Consider the following 23,297-nt stretch of genomic DNA (forward strand, 5'->3'; position numbering starts at 1 on the left):
CGGTAGAATCAGAATCAGTTTTGAGAACATATATCGTGATCTCGCATGTTCGTTTCCGCACCTCTTAAATTTTTTTTCTTCTTTGTCGCGACTTGATATCGTTTCTTGTAGATTATTTTCAGTGGGACTGACTTTGTGATCGCGATCGTTACCTTGTTCTGAACGTAATCTATTATTGAAAAGAATATATAAAGAAATGTTTCTTAAGTAATTAGGTAAAAATTTTTATTGAAACTAAACTTTCTTTTTATTTTTAAATGTGAAAATTAATTTTGATATTATATGTTTAAGTATTATTTTACATTATTGAATTTATTACACTCGGAAATCTAATTTAAGGTGCCCATAAAGAATTAAATTAAAATGTTATTAAATTTGTTAGGCTATTTATTACTTTATTTTAATTTATTAAAAACTTTTTGGATAAAACTTCTATTAATTTAGTGGGTTTTTATTACTGATTTTAAATTTATAAATCTTTAGTTTTCATTTTTATAAATAAAATTATAAAATTATAACAAAACTTATTTTTCCTCTTTTGGACTTGGACATAAGTCAATCAACTTTGTTTATTCAAAAAAACTAGTAATATTTGCGATTGAGACTTCTTTTTTGTATTTTTTTAAATCATTTAGCTCTTTGTTTTATTAATGAGTATAATCGTGTCTTTTAATTTTCTTTCAATATTTTCAGTTAAATATATTATCGAATATCATAATTCCTTTGTTTTTAATTTTAAGAAATTAAACCTTACTTTGTTTTTTCGTTCAGAATTCGGTAATTATTCAATTTAACTTTATTATTTATGTGAAATAATAATGATAAAAAATAGTGTTGTTTTAAAAGTGTTTTTTTTTAAATTTATTTAGCACTTTGTTTTAAGCATACAAATAATTTTTAACAAACTTATTTTTTAAATTTTCTTTCTATATTGTTAGGTAAATATATTGATAAATTTCAATTTTATTTATTATTTATTTTTAAACTAAGAAGTCTTTCATTATTTGCGCGATCATTTTTAGAAAATATAACATTAATATCTTTCTTAAGCAAAACATATACATCAAATTCATAAATTGATTTAAATCAATCTGAGTATGAAGTTTGGATAGAAATCCGACTTTCTGCGCCTTACAAGTAAATGAATTTCAAAAATACTATATCGCGATGCAAAACGGACGATGCATCACAATATAAAATTTCTTTTATCGCCCAGTCCTAATTGTGACTATAAAATATTAAATTGTTGTAATTTTGTACACTGTCTCTTGGATTGTTAGACTGAGGCTCACTATCAAAATAATAATGTCTTCTCTCTTTTTTTTTTAACATGAAGCCCAAAGGAGCTGATAGAAAGCACAAAACTGACAAAGAAAAAATAACTAAACGGTCTGACAAAGAAAAGTATCATCCACAGTTTGAGTACACAGTATTTCGAGATGTAAGTAATTATTCATTTTCATCTAAATTTTATTAAATAAAAGAATAGCATTTTTTTAAACATCAGAAAAATATTTCGTCTCTGTACAAAACAAACCAAGTTCATATTTCTATGTGGTGACTTAAAAGTTTAGTTTTTACTGAACATTTTATTTCATTGCTAAGTATAAGAAATGTAATACCAAGAAAGAATTGTCTAAATTAAGTAAAAGTTAGTAAGATAGTATAGCTAAGATTCTTATATTGCCTATCTTACCACTAGCACAATTAACTCAAAAGTTGTCTTTTAATGCCTAGATTTGATTTTGTTTAAAGCCACAAGGTTTAACTTTAAAGAAAAATTTATTAAACAAATTAGAAAATGATATCAAAAGGTTTTTTTTCATACAAAAAAAAAATCAAATTTAATTAGCTTAACAGAAAAATATTCATATTTAATATTGATTAAATCATTATTTTGGAAAATTAACCAAAATGTTCCTTGGTAACATTTTCCTCTTAAAAGGAAGCTAGCTTGATGCTTTTGATGATCAAGTTGAGATAAATCATAGATTGGATTTCTCACAACTTGCCAAGTGATTGAAGAGGCTCATTGCCCAATTACTATGAAGATTATCTGTTTCTCACTAAAGTCTATAGATCTCAATTTTTTTATTTTTTACTATCTCAAACTACAATTTAGAAATTTAATGGCTGATTTACTAATTGTTTTTTTGATACACCAAGAGGAAAGGGTCTTTACAACATTTCATTAGAAATAAAATTGTGGCATGTTTTTTGTAATTCCTGCCGTCATTCTGAATAATTTGGCAAAAAATATTTAGCTGCTCTAACTTTTTTCCTAAATAAACATTTTTTCTCCCAATGATTTTAAGTTTTCAGTCATAATCCCAAGGTATGGTTTGAAACTTTAGTCTAGAAAACAAGGCAGTTCATGTCTGAGAAATAAAAAAGAGTTTATGCTATACATAACTTTCGAAACTGGGAAAAACATTTGGAGTTTTTCAAGTTCTGAAATAAAACAAAATCAGTTTTTGGTATAGGAATAGTAGTAGCCTAAAATCGAGGAAAAGACATAGTTTAATGTTAAATTTAATTTTTTAATGTTTTTTGTTATATGTGTGGAGCTAAATTCATCAATCAAAATAATTTGTAACACTTATCATCTAATGGGGTACATTTTACAATGTTATTTTGTGGAACTAATTTCTTAAGTATTCCTTATATCTAATGACTCATTTGAAAATATTAATGTCCAAATGATGTTCTGTCAAATATGGATCGTTGTGTTTTTGAAGTATTGTAAAATAATTGGATCTAAAGTTATTAAAATTTTGTATAAACATAGGTTTTATCGCCTAAGATTAAAGCATGCTTGCAACAGCTAGTATGTTGGACTATTACTCTCAACCAGCCATGGAGGTTAAGATTCCATAATTTTAAGACCAACAGCATTATGATGGCTATAGTGTTGTCATTACACGCTACCTTTACTCACAGACAAGCAAATACTCATAGATCTGAAGTTGGGTGGACCACACACTTCCACCAATGATTAAATCCTAGGCCTACACATCAACAGCTCAATGCCTTAACAGCTGTGGCATCAGAGCTTTACTTTTATCACCTATTAAACTTAATAAGATTTGATATGATACAAAATTTTTCTCTAGTGTCACAACAATAACTTTTTTCTCTCATTTTTTAAAAACCTCCATTATTATTATTTTGGTGGTTTTTTTCAAAATATTTTTTCACTATTCAGGTGCCTAAAAAAGTGTTGTGGAAAACTTCTGTTCTATAAGAAAAATACATTACGGCTTATTAACAGGCAAGCAAAATTTGAATAATACAAATACTTTGAAATAAAAATTTCATGAAAATTAGAAATTTTTTGAAATTTTATGAAATATTATGTAAACATAAATTATTTAAATTAAAATGCTAGAAACTTCAAATTTTTTTTTTGCAAAATGGAGTAACTTTATGCATTCTCTAGATGTTTATATTTTATTACAGAAAATAATGAAAACATTTTAAAAACAACTTGCTTCTAGGAATCAAAAATTACATTGCCTAACAAATGTTTTAAACAAGTTTCACAAAAGTTCAAGTTAATAAAGTGACGAGGGCACCTAATGGGTCTTCAAAAACTACATAAATAAAATAAATAAATGATAATTTTCATTTTTTAATCTTAAAATACAAAAATGTAATGAAATGTTGTCTTTATTTATTTCTTGAATTCAAGGATCACATAGGTTCCAATACTTTTAATAATTATATGAGACACATATGTATACATTATTTTAGTTCCTTAATCCTTCCCTCATTATTCTTTTTCTTCTTATGGTTAAGGAATTACTTTTTTATTTATGGAGTGTTCATATTTTGAATTAAGACAGTTTTAAATTCGGAAGCTCATTTCCCATTTATTTAAGTTTTGCAAAGTCTTGCCATTAGAAACCTTTTCTTCTCTAATCATACTCAGCGTGTAAAGGCTAAAAATTTGAGAGGTTCTAAAAAACACAATTTTAATAAACTCATGTGAATTAAACACAAAATCTTAGCAATTCATTACTACAATTTATTAATAGTTATTAAAATGAGTTCTGTTTATTAATAATAGAAAAATATTGTTTATTAATTATGCATCATGTAATTAAATAAAAATTACTTCATTATGTATATCAATATTCATTCTTTATTTTTCTTACAATTTATAACTCACAAATAATTATAATACAAGTTGTGCACATGATTTTTTGTGTTCCCCACATATGTCTGCAAATATTTAACGATAATTTTTTTTAATGGACTTAAATTCAATCGGTATACATACACCCACATATATATATGTATATGTATGTATGCATTTATATATGTATATACAGTACATGCTCGATATCTCGAAATACTTTCATGCCTTGAAAACCTTGCTAAGTCAAATTTTTTTCACAAAAAAAGAAGAAAAGAGAAATAGATTTTTTTTTGAAGAAAATCCAAAGTTTATTGTAAAACAACTCTTTTCTATTTAATGCATACCGTATATTCCGGCGTATAACGCGCACTTTTAATACAAAAAATAACATTGAAATTTACGGGTGAGCAGTATACGCCGAATATAAAAAATTATAGATTAAAAAATTTAAATATAGAAAAATACTTTTATTTTAAAGAAATAACATACCTTTACCTGTATACTTAATTGATTTTCGTTATTACATAAATAGTTCATTATATTCGTCTTCTGTCAGGGGCTATAGTCTTCCGTTATTTCTTTAGGCACGTCATCACAATCTGTTTCGTCTTCATCATCTGCGTTACCCTCATCCATAAATAAACAGTCATCTTCTAATCCGTCCAGATTATTTGAAATGCTGCAATTTTTAAATGATTTTCTAACCATCTCAGGCTTAATTTCATCCCACGCTTTTAATATCTATTCGCACATTGTTTCCAAACTTGCATGACACATATGTCCTCCTTTTGTAAAGGTTTTCTCGCCCTCGAACATCCAAGTGTTCCACTGTTTTTTTAAATTGGCGTTAAATGGTTTGTTTAAGCAGACGTCCAATGGCTGAACTAATGGTGTCAATCAGCCCGGAATAACTGCCATATCGGTGTTACATTCTTTCAACAATTTTTTTGTGTTATCTGTAAGGTGGGACCTAAACATGTCCCACACTAAAAGGTTTCTGGTTTTCTTACGAAGAGTATATCTTAAAATTTAAAAAAAAGTCTTAGAAATTGCGGGTGCGTGTTATACGCTGGGGCGCGTTATACGTCGGAATATACGGTAATTATTTTTGTCTTTTAAAAATAAAATTATCATTGTTGCATTTCGATTTATAGTCAACTATCATTACATACTTATTTAATAGTAATTATTCTTATGTTTCATTACTCTACTTTTTTGAGTAATATTTTAGAATGTATTTTCTTCTTTTTAGAACGTATTTAGTTCTGAACTTGTTATCTTGAAAACTCGCTATTACGAAATTTTTTTAGCATTCCTTCAACTTTGAGAAATCAAAAGTATATTAATATTACTGTGTATATATATATATGTATATATATATGTATGGGTCATTCTTACTGAAAAGGTATAAATAGACTAAAAAATTTTCTTGAATTAAAGTAATTAAAAAAGTGATAAAAATTACATAAATGCCTTTATTTATTTTTGTTATATGTCCTTATAATAATGGTCAAGTTTTCTATTTTATTTTTTACAAGATTTAAAATATTTTAAATTCTGCCTTTTTCACGAAGGAGATGTAATAGTCAACGGAGGATACATTTTATGTTACAAAATATAAAATATCAATGAAGACTAATTCATTAATTATTGGGTACATCTGATATGAGTTTAGCATTAATAAGTAAATAATAAAATATTTCATTGTTAGAGATGGAGCTACTTCCGATTAATCATGCTGCTATGAAGGGAAACATCCATTTTTATCCTAGGTGTACAATTTTTAAGTAACTCTTACTGAATATTAATAAATTAAAATGTAAAGACTATTGAAATAAAAATACAGACTCCACGTGAAAGTTGAGTGTTGAGGGTACTCTTTTATGAACATTTTATGCAAGTTAAACATACTGTCATTAAAATAATGTTTTTGTTTTTTCTCTTTTCTTCTTATTGTTTCTTTTTTCCCTTTGCACAAACGGCTTGTTCTATCAATTTCTAGAAATTTAAGTGCATTTAATCACGATTTTTCTGTTAAATCTTTTTCTGATACAGATTTTAAAGTTTCTCGCTCTTTTTTTTTTTGCTTTCTTCAAACAATATAGTGTTTTTTTTTTTAATGTCTGTCTAGCTTATCTCATACTAAGTTTTGTCTGTTCCCTTCTCTTTTGCATTTGAACATTTGATTGCTTTCTTTTTTTACATTTTGGTTNAAAATTGTTTAAGTAATGAAAGATATTTTAAAAGATAGAAAATAAATATGTGTATGCCAATTCTGGCATCACACTAAACATCACGGAAATTATTTAGAAAAATTGCCAATATTTACTTCTCCGATAAGAAAAAGTTAAACTTAATTGATTTTCTTTAAAAATACAAACAAATTAACACATTTGTTCCATTTTAAAAAATATCAATTAAAAGAAAATAGTTTTTTAATTATTAAAATTCTATTATGGTTATCTAACACATTGTCTCTTCCATTGACTGTGTCTTCTCCTTCGTGGACTTGTTATGTCCACGAAGGAGACAAAAACTAGTTCTTGAATTTTACTGATTTTTAATTTTAAAGTTACAAAAATGGGGCAGTTCTCTTTATTGAGTATACTATTTTTTCAATCTGAAATTCATCTATCAAAAGTAAAATAATTTTATCTTACCTTCTTTATGATGTCCACGGAGTATACGGTGAGAACTTTGCCAAACCCCAGTTGAAAACAACTGATAGTTAACGTTAGAAAATGGAATGGTTACCTTTCCCAGCAGCTGCCTTTTAGGGATTTCGCATATGCATTTTTTATTGCATATTTACCGAACTATATTAATTGTGCATGGAGGAGATTTCATTTTTGATGGACAAAGTGTACTAGTAACTTATTTTATAAAAATAAATTNAGTAAGTCCCAGGAATTGTCTGGGAAAACCAGATTTTAAAAAAATGCAGTGAAAATGCAATTTTTCCCCAATACCGGGAATTGTCATTCTCAGAGAATTCAACACTCGATCAAATTGTTGGATTTCCCTATTCCATTTTTCATAATTTCGTAATTTGCGCTCACGCAATAGGGGATTTAAAAAATCAATTTTTTTCTTCCGAACCAGCCCTCATTATGTGCTTCTTCAAGATTCTTCTATTATTCTTAATCGTTTTTGAGTGTTGTCAATTGGATGTCTGAGTTAAGGAACTTGAAACTTTTGCCTCAATGTATGGACATGTTAGTTTTTTTTTAAATCCTCTTTAGTTAGTCAATTTTCATTATTCTTGATTTATTCTGACAAATTGTTTTATAATTTCGGACAATACATTATTATTACGATTATTTATTGCGAGCAAAAGTATTTTAATCGTCTCTTATATTTATCTATTTGACATCGATTAATGACGCAATATTTTTCTATTGAATAAATTCCAATTCTTTAGAAGTGCGGTATCATTTACAAGTTTTTCTTGATGTGGAATCACATCTGCTTTCATTAATCGTCTACTTTTCTAATCGTCTACTTTTATAAAAAATATAAAAGAAGATTGTATATTAATCTAAGCATACAATTATTACTAATGGCAGACACTCATTTCATGAAGCAGATTGCTGCTTTCTTCTTTTGAAAGTTATACATTTCTGATTCCACTACATTTTGAGTTTTTTTTTCTTCCTTTCAACCATTCACAATACATTTCTACTCAATAAATCAGTTCTTTTTATTCATAAGATTTAAGATTAAGTTGGTTTTTTTTTTAAAAATGTAGTTGATCTTATAATATCCTGCCTTGTCCAAGGTTTTAATACATGTTAGTGTATTTTTACTGTTATTTGAGTACAGGCTTAAATGTATAGGAATTTATTCCATTTTTTAGTATCGTTGTATAAAATTAAAATTTAACAGCATTAAATTTTTGTGTATAAGGACTTATGTTTGCAAATTTATTTCATGCATGTTAGATTAAGCTGAATTTTTGCAATAAAAATCTCTTTCTCTGACTGTGTTGTGTGTCTCTGAATGTGCTGCCGATTCACTCTGTAAATTCTGCTTCCCAGATCATATATCATGCTTAAAATTTTATACCGTAAATCTTGGTTAGGTACTAATGAACCTTTAGAAAAATTGAAACATTCACAAGAATTATAGATAATTAAATGCTCCTAGTTTAACTGCTCAAAGTCGCCTAAAATAATTGATCCTTAAAATGAGTATTGCTAGAGAGTAAACACTTGCAATTCGAAAGACATTTGGCTGAAGCAAATTGATCTGAAAATCTGATACAAAATAGCAAAAACTTATTTTGTCTTCTCGGGACTTATGTTGTGGTTTTTATAATTGTTCTTTTATTTATTTTTTATTGTTTCACTGAAACCATGCTGATGAGTTTGCAACAGTTTGCGATTTATTCTTTGTGATATCCCAAAGGTAATAATAATGCATCTGCACATACACTATTATAATTTAAATCAGAGAAGCTTATGATAGAAGTCACCTAATATCTGCAACTTACTCTTCAATTGACAAACTATGTGTCAATCTTTCTGCCAGGGTTGAGTAGATTCTAAATCAGTAAGATATTAAAAAAAAGTGCAATCCGATCAAGCAGTAAGTGCATGAAATTCAACCCAAGCCCAAATCATGGTTTCTTCACTCTTCCAGAAACTGTAACTGCTTTGAGAGAATATTAATAATATCTTTAAATCATTTAATTTTAATTTGACTAGATAATAAAACACACAAAAGTGTGTTTTATTATCATTATAGCCTGTGGTATAAAAATACTTCTCAGTTAATTTTGTACCATTTTTGCTGAAATCTTTTTGAATTGTTAGATATAAGACTGGAAGTTGGGCTCATAACGCGATTGAATACTGTTTTTGGTATTGCTTGTAAAATGTGATATCAACTAATTTTAAGATAGTTCGGGGGTTTTTCATTGAATTTTATGCATAAAATATAAATTCCATCATTCATCACTTTACCTAATACAGCATACACTTTTTCATATTTCTCCAAAAACTTTTCTTAATTTTGTAGAGAAACATATGTGGCAACTAATAAGAAAAGTCGGATTTGAATATCTTAAAAATTTAAAAAGGTTCAAGTTTATTTTTGTACTTTTTAAAAGAAACTCAAACTGATAAGGGGTTTTCAACAAATATTATTTTGTATCATAAGACAAAATTGAATAAGAAATGATAATATCGTAAAAATATTGTTTATACACCATGATTGTTTAAGGAAAGAATAAAGGAGAAAAAAAAAGATGCCTTTATGGGGATGATCCCCAACAATGCCAGTGTCATTTTTAATAAATCTTGTTTAATAGCACAAAATGAAATTTGTGGATTATTTTAATTAATTTAAATTGTTCTAAAAATTTTGTATTTATTGAATATTTTTAGAATGATTGCAAAGAAACGTAAAACAAAAAAATTAGTTTTTATAAAAATGCCCATATCTCCATAAATATTTAATCTAGGTTTATGAAATTTTGTGCATTTATTGCTTATAATAACCAAATTAATTATTTTAAGTTACAAATTTATTGCTACATTTTTTGGCATAGGGTATTCAAAAACACTATTTTTCTGTTTGTAATTTATTGTCGTTCCCTCAAATTTCTAAAAGCTTTTAACTTCATTGAGAAGTATGAGAGATCGCATATCCCAAACACTTCTAAATTTATAAACTAATTTTCTAAGTATTTTTTGAGGAAGATCAAAAAATGTGTTAGTATAGAAGTTTTTCCATTATTTTGTCCAACCCCTGTATGCAGGAGCCGGTGAAACGCATGGGCAAAATAGGCCTAGATCCAGTGCAATATTCTCAGAAGTTGCCAAAATCTGGTCGATTGCCTTAAAAAAAATTTCAAAATTAAAATTATTGCCTTAAACGTTTAAAAAAAATTATTTACCTTAATAAATTATAAACATCTTTTTTTTTAAATATTATTGAATATGTAATGGCTCGAAGGCTTGGAACAAGTATTTCTGAAACTGCATGACTCGTGGGTTGTTTGCAATCTACAATTGTTAGTACTTATGCAAAGTGGATGAATGACGGTTAAACCAGCAGTAGACGACATGGTGTTGGAAGTCGACACGCTATCAAAGAAAAAGGTCGTCGGAGATTGTCTCGCTTGGTGAAGTAAAATCGGAGCCAGACAGTGGCTCAGCTGACAGCCCAATACAATGCAGGGTCAAGTAGAATAGTATCAGAGCACACTGTTCAGCGGACAGTGTTGGATATGGGGCTACGCAGCAAACGCCCTCCTCGTGAGCCTTTGCTGTCCAAGCGTCATTGCCAACTATGCCTGCGCTGGGCCCGGGAACATTGCGACTGGTCCATGGATCAGTGAGAGTGCCTGGTCAGATGAATCACAGTTTGTCATTCATCACGCTGATGGCCGTGTCAGGATACGCCGTCTTCCAGGCGAACAGTTGCTCCCTCAATGTACAGTAGGTCATACACAGGCCGGTGGTGGCGGTATTATGCTGTGGGGGACGTCCTCTTGGGCGCCTCTGGGACCCGTGATTGTAGTAGAGCAGACCATGAATGCTACAGGGTATCTGAACATCATTGCAGACCAGTTGCACCCTTATATGGTCTCTGTTTTTCCAGCTGGAAATGGAATTTTCCAACAAGTGTTGGAGTGGTTCCAGGAACATGATGCTGAATTCAAGTTAATGTCCTGGCCGCCTAACTCACCGGATCTCAATCCGATAGAACACATTTGGGATGTCATGGAACGGCAGCTCAGAGTTCAAAGACCACTAAGTCGCAATATCTCGGATTTGCATGACCGTTGCTTAAACATCTGGTAAAATCTGTCTTCGGCCATCTACCAAGGATTTGTGGCATCCATGCCAAGGCGGATTGCAGCTGTGTTGCGGGCTAAAGGTGGGCCAACTCGTTATTAAGAGGTGGTCATAATGTTTTGGCTCAAGAGTGTATTTTCTTTAGACAAAAAGCATTAATTAATAAAATTTTTATAAGATTATAATTGATCATGTAGGACTATAGGACTTTTTTCCTGATTTTTATTATTTTTTTAAAATTATGTAACAAATAAAAATCAAATTGAAAATCATTAATTTAATATAAAATACTCAGTTTTCAACAATGCTGTACTTTAGTTTTCATAATTCCGTCTTCGATAATTTTATATTTTTGGTCTTAATTTTGAAATTCATGAAATTCTACATAGTTAAAAAAAGTTTTAGATTTGTGTGTGTTTTTTTTTGTTGTTGTCCGTTTTAAGCTTGATAGATTAAAAACTAAATTTTACAATTTATTTGCATATACATTTCTAGTTTTCCTTTTTTTTTAAATGTATTTTAAGATGTTAAAATTTTGTTTAAGATGTCAAAATAATCAAAACTGATCCTATTTTTTCTAAAGAAAAAAAAATATGAAGAATAGAATAAAATTTTGAATCTAGTAAAAATTATAAAAACATTTAGTTTTATGCATTCAGTTAAATTTTTTTTTAAAAATATAATTTTATTTTAGTAGCTGTTTAATTTGAAAATTGTTACCTTGATGCAAATTACTAAGTTATGAGACTTAAAAATTAAGATTTCGAATTTAATATTGCTTAGTTCTCAGTTATTGGGTGAACTTGTAGGAAAAATATTTTAATTTGGATTTTTTTTATTTTAATTGTATTTTTTATTGTCTAAAAATTTTTTTTTAGCAAAAATTAGTTTTTTTTATTATTAATCTAATATTTAAACTTATTATATTATTTTGATGTTGATAGTGTTTCATAATCATATAATTATTTTCTTAATTGATCTCAAGAGCCCTCTTCAAATTCATTGATATACTTGAAGGAAAAGGAGGTGGGTTCTTATCTCTTTCACGTTCAACTGTCAAAAGCATGTAACACTGAAAACAAATGGGGAAATATAATTTTAATATCTTTGGAATTTTCAAGCATGATTCAAATTAAAAAAATTTAGTTTAAAAAAGTTTTAAAAGATCTAAAAACAGGCAAAAATACAATATTAAATTACCCTCCCAATAGTATTGCTAATCATATAATTTTTTTGCATTAAACTTATGAGAAGATCTATAGAACAGTTTTAAGAATTATTCAGTACTCTCCCAATTTAGTAAGTAATCAAGTAAGAGTTTTCTTTGCGACTTTTTAAAAAAATTCTGTAATGGTATAACAATGTCGAATTATACTCTATCATTAAAAGTTTAAGAACAAAAAACATCGAAAAAATGAAAAGTTATTTGCACAAAATCCAAGAAAGCAAGGAGAGAGGGCTTTTCAGAGGGTGCTATTTTGCCATCTTGGCCAAGGTGCCAAAAATTCTTGCGTCATCTCTGTATACTAAGAGTTCCGTTATTTGATTTTACATTTATTCATAGGTTTACATTTATACACTAATTCTTTCATGCTAAGAGAAAAAATTAATTCCTGAAACACAACCATGCCCCATAAAAGTGATAGGATCACTGTTGCATTTATATTAGTTTGTCAAAAGAGATGAAACTATGTATCAGTGAAAACATTTATTAAATTCCTAAAATATTTTTAAAAAAAAGCTTCTGCAGCAAGAAGACAGTGTAGAGATATTATTCCAATACTTCTTAGATGAATAAACATTTTCTGAAAAATATTGCCAAATTTTCTCCAACCTACTCTAAAATCGGTACAAAATTATATTAGAGTTGTTGAAAAGAAATTCTTATTGCTAAAGGAGTAATCGTTGCTAAATTGTGCTTAAAAGTAATTTAAAATATAAATTGGTAAAGAAACTTTTTTTTGCTTTAAGCACTGCTCAAAAAATTGCTATTCAAGTAGTTCAATGAATTTTAATTCATATTTCAAACATCAATACTTAAAACTATTTAATACTAAGTTATGCCTTTAAATATAATTTGTATTTTAAATGCACATACTAGCGAAGGAATTGTAATCAATCATTTTCGAAATTTAATTATTTTTTCCCTTAAAAACAGCTCGCATTGTCTGACGTTATGCACTTAAATGTGTCATCATGTGGAACATCACTACAGAATTCACCTTCCGACAAGAAAGAGTGGTAATCATTTTATATGTTCTCATTACACTCCTTTTACAGAGGTTGATTTGTCTTGGTATTTACACATACATAAAGAAAGTTATTTTTAGTTACTTATGTAACAAATCAAATATATCTTTGAGCCAATGTTTTAAATCTCTATTCTTTTTCAGTACTTGAACTATTAGTCAAGATTCCTTTTTTTTCAAACTATCAATAAGGTGCATATAATAAAGGTGGTTGATATAAATTGTGTTTTTGGAAACCAATGGAAGCAGTTTTAATATCATGCTATTGAAATAATGAGCCCAATTTTTCTCTGTTAGCTCTCTAGAAATAAGAAGCAATTCTAAAGTTGTTTTTATAAAAAGTATGTCTCTTGATAATAGACACAAGTGTTTTTGATATGTCGCAATTTATGGAATGCAGCTAGTCTTTTGCATACATATATTTGTTGCCTATGAAGGAGTAAAAGAATTTTTAAGAAATATTCACATTAAACATGGTGTTCTTTAACAACTCTTCATGATGTATATTTTTAAAATTCTTTTTCAAACATCAAATCACTAGCCTTGTTGCTAATGATTTATTAAATGAACAGTGATCAAAATGTCAAAATCTTACTTTTCACTCAGAATCAAGTATATTTCAAATATGCATTATATGTTGAATAAAAACAATATCATTAATTTCTATTCATTAAAATAATTGAAAAATTAAAGCATTGATTTTGTTAATATGTTTGAAAGACACATTTCTTTTTGGAATAAAGGTGGACACATTTTATTTAAATATATAATAATTAAATCCTAAAACACAGCTATCTGTCAGTGATTTTTGTATTTGTTACTACATAAAATAAATATATTTTTAAAAACTGAGAAACATTATGATAGATATAATTAAGTTTTCTTTTATTGTCTCAGCAATATGCATTATAAATTAATGACAGTAATAACTGCAAAATCTTACATTTTTGTCAAATGTTTCATATATGATGGAATTGTTATTTATGAAGTAAAATGAGTGTTTAAGACTGAAAATTTTTTATGATTTATTTTGCAAGATAACGAATTCAAAGACGTTTGAATCAATCGTAAAAAAGATAAACAATAATAGGTGAATTGAAATAAGCAGGAAAAAAACAAACTTTAACATTTATGCTGTAAGTTAAATAATTCAAGAATGCAAACTTTGCATCTGAAGTTAAAAAAAAGCCTCTTGCTACATGGGGCTTGGTTTTTTCCTCATGTATGCATTATGTAAAATACCCACTTACTATTTAAAATGTATTAAACAACAGGCTATGCATTTTTGGAGACGCATACATTTTATGCAGCGAATTTTGGATAAATAATTTAATCAACTGTATTATATTGCATGAAAATTACTTTTTGAGTTATGATAGGAATGCAGTTTAGTAAATGATTTTCAAACAAGTAATTTGATCTCCTATTTTATGTTATTCACGCCATTGGGCTCATAAAGTATTCAGCCTACTTTCCCATGCTCTTACAATCTGTTACTTGGGATATGTTTTCCTTTAATTCATTTAATTGTACCTTCTTAAAATCTGTTTGCCTTTGACATGTCATTCCAGTTCTTTCTCATTTCTTCCTCCTATCAGGAGCCCAAGAGAGCAAAACATTTGTTAATTGTTTTCATCTTCCTAAGACCAATGATTACCACTCTGGTTTCCCAACCTTCAACTGGCTCCGGTTTTATACAATGCACTTAAAATAATCTCAAACATGCATACTATTGAATCATATAAAAATAAAATTCTTGATTGTTTGAAAATTCTTACTCTTAAACCCTTTCATTGAAACTTAGAAAGGAAAATTAAAATAAAGTGCTTATTTTTTGGTGAAACTAAATGAGATAATTCGGGGTTGAGATTTAAGAAATTTAGACCTCAAGCAGTTTTTTCCCCATCTTGTTTAAATTTTAATAAATAATTTGTTTTAATTTTTTTTGGTAGTTGTGATGTTTCTCAAGCTACATCTACTACTGAAACTCTAAGAAGTCCTGAAAATTTTTCTCATAATGCAAGTATACTTTTATTTTACTTTATTCTTTGCCTTTATTAATCAATAATAATTTTTCTCAAAATACTATTTGTTCAACCTTAAATGGTTATGCATTTCTAGCTGTTAAAACTGCTTAACTAGAAAGGAATACAAATAAAATAATGATATTTATTGAACATTTACTGTATAATGGAAAAAGCAAGTGAACATACCAGAAATTAGGATCCTGAAAAAATCAGCACCCAAAGTTGCCACACCTGGCAGATATAAGATTATTTATTGGCTTGCACTTGGAGTCAAGGAGAGATAGTGTAGCATTTCTGGGGATCTCAGACAAAACAGCTTCATGACTATGCAACAGTTCATTAACAATAGTAGTGGCAGACAATCATTTAGCAACTATTAACTATGGGCTTTTAATTATTCAAAGTATATATCTAAAATTATGTAAGCACATTTGAGCTACGTCAACAATCAAATATTTTCTGCGTCAAGGAATCTTAGGACATAATGGTTTGCATGCAGCCATGCATCGCCCTGCTAAAAATATACCATTAGAGAGGCCTTGATGGTGAGGCATGGCTAATGATCTTAACAGGTTGAAAATATAATGGTTGGTGTTCAAAGTGCTGGGAATGCAAAGCAGAGATGATCACTATATGTATCCAAAGGCACCTCTACAATCACTGCAAATGATTGGCCAGTATACTGATATTAATTGGTGTAAATGATTGTGGTTATGATTATTCTGTACACTGAACTGGGATTTGTCTGCAAAGATAAATTTGGAAAATTTCTGTGCCCAGGATAGTTATTAATCCCACCATTAAAGGCACTTCAGTCTGTGATACAGAGTCATGGATGGATGAAGACCATGCTAACTGTTCCAGCATAAACTTAGCATTTTACAAACTACTTCATTTTTTGCTTCGTGTTTCATGACATGACTAAGTAATTCCTTTTGAACCTGTGTAAACCATGTCTGCCTTCTCAGTCATGGGGGACTGCTGAAATTGAGCATGACATTTCATATTATTCATGGGGCTGACCTCAAATGTGCTAATTAATTTGTGCAGATGATATTTAAATTACAAAATCAGATACAAAATGTACTTTCTCTAAGTAACATACCTTTTTTCCATGGTTTTGTATTCTTTACTCTCAAAATATAAGGAGTAACTGCAATCTGGGAAGTATGATCCCACTAGTTTGACCACAAAGTTAGGACCCCCTTAACTTTTACTTTTTTCTCCTTTTGCTATATCTCCAAAACTTTCAAAGTGAATTGAAAAATTTTTGCATGAAATTGTAAAAGTCATTTATCAAAAGATAATTTCATGCATAAAATCATTTTCAATAATTATTTTATTATTTATTTTTTTTTAATTTTGTTTTTTATTTAATAGTTGTTCAAAAAATTTTGAATTGTAAGGTATAATATTGTTACATCACTTTAAAGACAATAATTTTATATGGCAAAATACAAATTTGAGCGAAATCAATCGTATATTTCCTAAGCTCAAATTTTAAGTATACAACTTTTTTCAAATTTGATTACTCAGAAACTATGTTACCAATTTTCTTAAAATTTTGTATTGAACCATATAAAATTTGATTTTTTAAATTGATGAAAAAAAAGCGTATACCTTACAACTCACGACTTTTTTAAAATTTAATTTCTCAGGAGCAATGCAAGCGATTTCCCCCCAAATTTTCTTTTTTGACATATAAAATTACATTTGCTAAAAAAATTTTTACCTTAGAATTCAAAATTTTTCCGACTACTATTGAATAAAGTAATGAAAAATAATAAATGATTATTAAAAATTATTTTTTGCCTGGAATTATGTTTGAATAAACATTATTATAATTGTGTGAAAAAATTTAAAATTAGCTTAAAAAGTTATCAAGATATACCAATGCGTACAAAAACTAAAATTAACATCCCTCCTCATCTTTGGACATGTGGCAGCATTGGTACTTTTGAATTGGCCAAAAAATAGGTCACAAAAGAGTGCATTGTTGAGATTAAGCTCATAAATGTGTGCTATGTAGGGTCAAGATTATTTGGAATGTTTAATGTCATTGCCATCCAAATGATAATCTGAGTTCAGGAATTCAACTACACACATTACATTTTTGTCAATGATTATTGATACCTTTCAAATTATCCTTCATCTCTTCACAGCGTTAAAAAAATACCTTGTGTCACTGCAAACATACTGATTATTTGCAGTAGCGGCACAAGGCATAACTTTTTTTCTTATTCTTTGGTGTTCGGACAAATAATCAAAGTTTCAACTGCAAACTCGCTGAGTTTTACACAAAACTTTGTAGCAATCTCTCATGCACTGCATGAGACCTTGCGCAAAAGATAAAAAGGAGTTTCAAGAAAATGCTTGTCCTTACTGTCCAAATGGTCAGAAATTATAGAAAAACCACATAAACTGACTGGACACTAAATTCAATAATATTGCTTTCTGGAAAAACCCTGTAACTAAGAGATGCATATAATTCTTTTTAATGAAATTTTTTACTAAAATAAATAAGGATCAATACTTTATATTCAAATTAGGTCAATTATTAGATCTGTCCAAACCAGAAAAAATCAGTGTTCAAAAAATTTCAGTTTCACTAAGATGCTTGTTGAAAAAGTGTTTTGGATTATTTTGGTTGTATCTTCACACCTAATAAAAGTTATAATAAAAATTATTTGTAACAGAAAGTATTTCAGTATAATATCTACCTCTAATGTGAAATATTATTTTTAATAATCTTATTTACTGTAAATATTTCCTTACAATATTAATGTCCAGAAAAATGTGATTTATTTTAATTTTCTATTGTTCTCATAGATTACTAATGAATCTAGTGCTTCTGAGTGCATCTTATGGTTGCAAAATAACATGTTTCTTAATTACTTGAAAGATTTTGAGAATTTCTCTGGTATGTACCATGTTAAAACTCATATATTAAGTTAAAAAATATGTAGCATCTATGTGTAGCATCAAAACTTGTATGCCTTTTTGCGAGTATTTTACTGTAGTGTTTCTTTTTTTGCAACAAAACTTTAGTCTGTTAATTTTATTTGGTTGTAAGGAAAGAGTCACTTATTTTTTAAATCTAAATTTCTTTTTGAGTGGCATTAAATAGTTTGAGTTTATAATTTTTTTTTGTAACTAAACTCTCTTTATTGATATAATATACTAATAATTATTACTACTTTAATGACCTTACTTTAACCCACTGGTGGTTTTGACATTTTCTTTTTTATGTTTCCTAATGTTTAAATTTTTAATAAAACATTTTTTTTTCATACTTATTTTTCCAACCCCTGTAATCAGAAACCTGTGGTATGATGGGTCAATTTTCTTCTTTCTAATTTTGAATCTTTAAATTTAGATAGATTTATCATATAAGAAACTGGAGTTTTTTCTTAGTGCTGGATGGACTGTTTGTTGGTGGAAGTCACGTTTTCTACATGCACAACTATTTGGGAGGGTAAAAAAAAAGAGTTATGATCCCCTTGTTATGGAGAGACTTATATGTTCTAAATTATAAATTTTTTGAAATTTAGATAGTGTAATATTCAAAAATTTTAATTTTTCACAAGTTTAGATGATTTTTAAATTTTTTTCGAGATTATAAATTTAAAATTTGTATCATTTTTTAAACAAAATTTAGATAAAATTTTTTTTGTAAAATTTAGGTAATTTGTTTTGTTTTTTTTTTTTGTAAAATGTATTAATTGTAAAATTTTGAAAATTTTTCAACGGAATAAAAAGTTTACTTACAAAGCAAGTAAGAAATGAATTCAATTTCTTAATTTACCCCCAAAAATATATTAGACAGATTACAAAAATGAAACTTTGATTACACTTAGAAAAAATGTCTCCACAGCAATAATTAGCAGAAAGCTGGAAATTGTATTAAAAATTTTGGTTTAAGTTCTGTAGGTGAGCCTTAAAATTTACTAAAGGATAGGGGTCATAGAGGAAAGCTTAAATATTGTTTATTCACTTTTGTCTCTCGAATTTCCGCCTTTTTATCGAAAACTCTGATTCTTTAAAAGTGTCACTTTTATTCTTTATAAATATTCCGCTTTTTCAGAAAATTCAGCAGTTGAACTAAAGTAAAAACATTTATTTCCAATTTTCAAAGATGGTGATGGGACAAGGACTTACTGCCTCTGCAAAAATTGCCCAGACTTAGAACTAACCCCCATGCATTTTTTCAACTGTCCCGCTATACTGGCACAATTGCAGCTAATAAGTGACAATCCGTTGGCAGATTTATATGAAGAAAATTGCCTTCAAATTGCAAATGTTGTATATAGGACCTTTGATCACATTTAAAATTATTTTCTGTCTATGACACGACACCAACCAACCATTTTCAAAGATAAACAGAAATTTCAAACTACATAGCTACCAATCTTTTCGCATTTTTACTTATTTTAACTATTTTTTCCGCTTTTATGTGCAGAAGATAAGATTTTCCGCATTTTTACCCGTCTGCCAGATAGCTCATATTTTCGTAATTCAAACGACGCTACTTCAAGCAAGACTTTTAGAAGTTCCAAGCCCAGAATCAGCTAATATCTCGATTCTTATTAACGCGATTTTAATATCAAACATAGCATTTCGTATTTACGTGATTTGAAATTTGTGCGTTACGACTCTTATTCACGCGATTTGAATATCGTACATTGCGATTCTTATTTACGAGGTATCGCGATTTGTCTTTACACGTTTTGAAAAACCTATGTAGTGATTCATATTCACACGAGTTTAAAATCCTTTGTCGTGATTTGCTCATGAGGCTATACCAAACATCGATTTTCGTATTTATACGTGATTTAAAGATAAATCATTAGGATTCGTATTCACGCAATCTAAAAATTATGCATCGTGATTTGTATTTATGCAATTTAAAAAATATAAATCGTGTTTTGTATTTACGCGATTTAAAAATTCTGTATCTCAGTTTGTATTTTCTCATTTTCAACATCTAATATCGAATTTCTTATTGACGTGATTTCAAAATTCATATTCACGCAATTTTAACACCCACGATCGCAATTCGTATTCATGCAATTTTAAGATCAACTATCGCGAGTCTTGTAAGAAGTAATTTTTTTTTTCTAGAATTAGTTTCTATAAAGGTGACTGATTTTATATCGACGATTATTAGTATATGTAGGCTTTACAACATCAGCGAAACTGGAAAAGAATATGTTCAAAACTTACATTCTGTGCTTGCAAAGAAGAAAAAGTAGGATTTGTTAAAAGATGTTTGAAGATGAGCTAACGACTAAATAAATCACCAATCTGTTTGTGTCAGTTTTGCTATTACTACAAGAATATATAAAACTTTTCTGAACTGGAGCACCCTTCACTTTATTCGCAAGCTGCATTACAAGCAATTTGACCTTGTTAAAGAATTTTTTTGCTTGTTTTGTGAAACATGAAGTATTTGCAGCAATTGGAATTAAAACAAAAAAAAAGGATATAGCAAATATAAAAGATATAGCAAACAAAAGCAATCACTTAAAAAATAATAAAAAAATTTTTTGAAAAAAGAGTTAATTAACTCAGCACCAAAATTTAAAAAATAATGTTGCTGTTATTTATGCTATAAAATGCAAAATTCTTATCAAATGAAAAATAATTATCTAAACAGTTGCTGATTATTGTGTAATTTTTCAAACTAAAATAGCAATTTTTGTATGTTAAGGAGTTACTTTATATTTCTACCTCGCAGTTATTGATATGTTTCACAGAGTTCTTGCTAGATTAGATTGTAATATGAGCATAGTGATTCCAATTGTAAAAGTTTCTTTTCTGTTAAAAATAATTTAAAATGTCATGTTACTCATATATTTGCTATAAGTCAAGTAACAGTATTTGTTAAGAGAAATGGAATATTAATGTATGTTCTCAGTAGTTTTAATTTGCTAAACCAGGCAGTTTCTCAAGTAATAATTGTCTGAAGCAAAATATAATTTTCGAGCTTTATTTTTTTTAATTGGCAATTTTACTTTTTACTAAATGTTAAGTATCAATGTAATCATTTATAAACCAAATTAGTACGCAATTTTATGTTCACACATTGTTATTTATTATCTTTAATTGTCTGAAATCTATTATTAAACGATTGCACATGCGTAAAATTTAGTCGCATGGAAATTCAGCTTTTTTGCCTTTTGGCCAATCTCATCCCTGTATCTTGAGGGGGTGAAGTATTTAAAGCAATTTTTTACTTTTACAATTTTTACTTAAACATTTTTACAGTCTGAATGAGCTAGAGAAAATGATATTACAGAATTTATCCGACAACTATTGCAAGAAAAAAGTAAAAAATTTAGAAGTAAAAAAATTAGCTGAGAAATGTTTTCTGAAGGTGAAATAATGTTGAATTATCAAAACTTGAGGTTTTGCATTTTTTATGCGCTTGAAATTTTTTAAATATTATGGTGATTAAAAATATGATAAAATAATTTTATTTCTTTTAATTTTGCCTCAAATAGTTTTATGAGTTTCCTTGAATTAATATTATATAGAGTTGCTTGTATTTTGGAAAAAGCAAACAAATAAAGCCTTTGCAAATCCATATCTAAAGTTAGAATTAGAATGTTTTATTTTCTGCTTTCTTATATATATATATATATAAGAAAGTCTTAACTTTCTTTGTGTTTACTTGTATTTATTTATTTATTATTATAGTGATCATATTTAATGCAGCTTTAGCGCTTAATATTATCTACTATTAACTTTCTTTCATTCTCCTTCTGTTTTCGTTTTAATTTCCTTTTTCCTATTTCCTGTCTTTTGGACGTTACGTGTGTTTAGGATGTTGCTCTTTGAGCCTTTTTTATGGAATTAAACAATTATAACAATTTAGCGCCTGGTAAAAAATGTGTTCAATATTTAAATTATTCTTCATGTTGTACCCGGTACGGAGAGTCTATATCAGAGGGGAACTTCGGATCGACATCCTGCTACTCTGAAAGCAAAAGCGAAAGCAAACGATTTTTTGAATTGCATTCTATTCCCAAAACTTTACCTTCCTATAAAGCGTGTGATGATAAAACATGCAAAACTTGCCCTAATATTGACAAAAAACATACTGGTCTTTAAAACGTTAACTCCAAATCTTTTTGTAAAATTAAAAATGTTATTTATATGTTAACCTGTGGTTTCTGTAATATGAAATATGTTGGACAAACTAGTAACTCATTTAACATTCGAATAATTCAACACCGTTCTGATATTAACAGTAATAAGACTATCAATAACCTGGAATTGAATCATTTTAGAGTACATAAATTTAACAGAGTCAAAATTAATATCTTAGATATTATAGAGGATTTAGATTTAAGACTACAGAAAGAAAATTACTACATGCTTCTATACAAAACAATTCTGCCGTATGGGCTAAACGATACCTTCCAACATACACAGATTAACTACAATAACTCATCAACTTTTTCACTTTTTCATATAAAAGATAAGCGTACAAATCGAGGTAAACGGGTTTCAAGAAGTAATAGAATCGCTATTAATATTGACAAATTAAATATATTATTTCTTTCTAATATGGAAAAAGACTTTAATAAACAATTTAGCATTAAACCAATGAAAGATTTTGTCTTCTCCCTTAAGAATTATGACGTATATAAGTTCTACGATCTAATTATTAACTTTTCTTTCATTAATTTACATTTCAAAATTCTTTGTTTCGATCTTATAAAAGCCAAAATGAGCAAAATTTTGCCTAATAAAAAGAAAAGTTTGGATAATTTATATTTTGTCATTAACTTTCAAAATCCTATTTTCAATAAGATCAAATTTCGCAAAATTTTTGAAAATTTATAGCTTTATTTCCATTAAAAGATTTTAACATGATTAAAAGTTTTAAATATAACAAATCTCTTGGTAGAACCATATTTAACTATAATGATATAAGCAAAAATTTAGGGAGTATTAATATATCCGATTATGAATGTCACTGTGAGGAGGATAAATATTTTGATTTTGTTGATAAACATCATAAACATATTATTACTGGTAATTTAAATATTATAGAAAATATGTTATCTCA

The 23,297-nt window shown here is 28.0% G+C and overlaps 1 protein-coding gene across 6 annotated transcripts in view; it reads left to right on the top strand.

The window, feature by feature from the left end:
- The window catches only part of LOC107452167 (transcription factor CP2-like protein 1), a 106,085-nt gene that overhangs the window by 56,730 nt on the left and 26,058 nt on the right, over nt 1–23,297 (top strand). For all 6 annotated transcript variants that reach the window (XR_011638152.1, XR_011638153.1, XM_021147816.3 and 3 more), the window contains exons 11-14: nt 1,337–1,441; nt 13,103–13,185; nt 15,146–15,212; nt 18,050–18,140. Coding sequence is in view for 4 of the 6 variants with exons in the window: in XM_021147816.3 (XP_021003475.2) it covers nt 1,337–1,441; nt 13,103–13,185; nt 15,146–15,212; nt 18,050–18,140 (346 nt within the window). In the remaining 2 variants the exon portion in view is untranslated. The remainder of the gene's footprint in view (nt 1–1,336; nt 1,442–13,102; nt 13,186–15,145; nt 15,213–18,049; nt 18,141–23,297) is intronic.

The sequence above is a fragment of the Parasteatoda tepidariorum genome, chromosome X1 (assembly GCF_043381705.1).
Source record: "Parasteatoda tepidariorum isolate YZ-2023 chromosome X1, CAS_Ptep_4.0, whole genome shotgun sequence".
NCBI classification, from domain to species: Eukaryota; Metazoa; Arthropoda; class Arachnida; order Araneae; family Theridiidae; genus Parasteatoda; species Parasteatoda tepidariorum.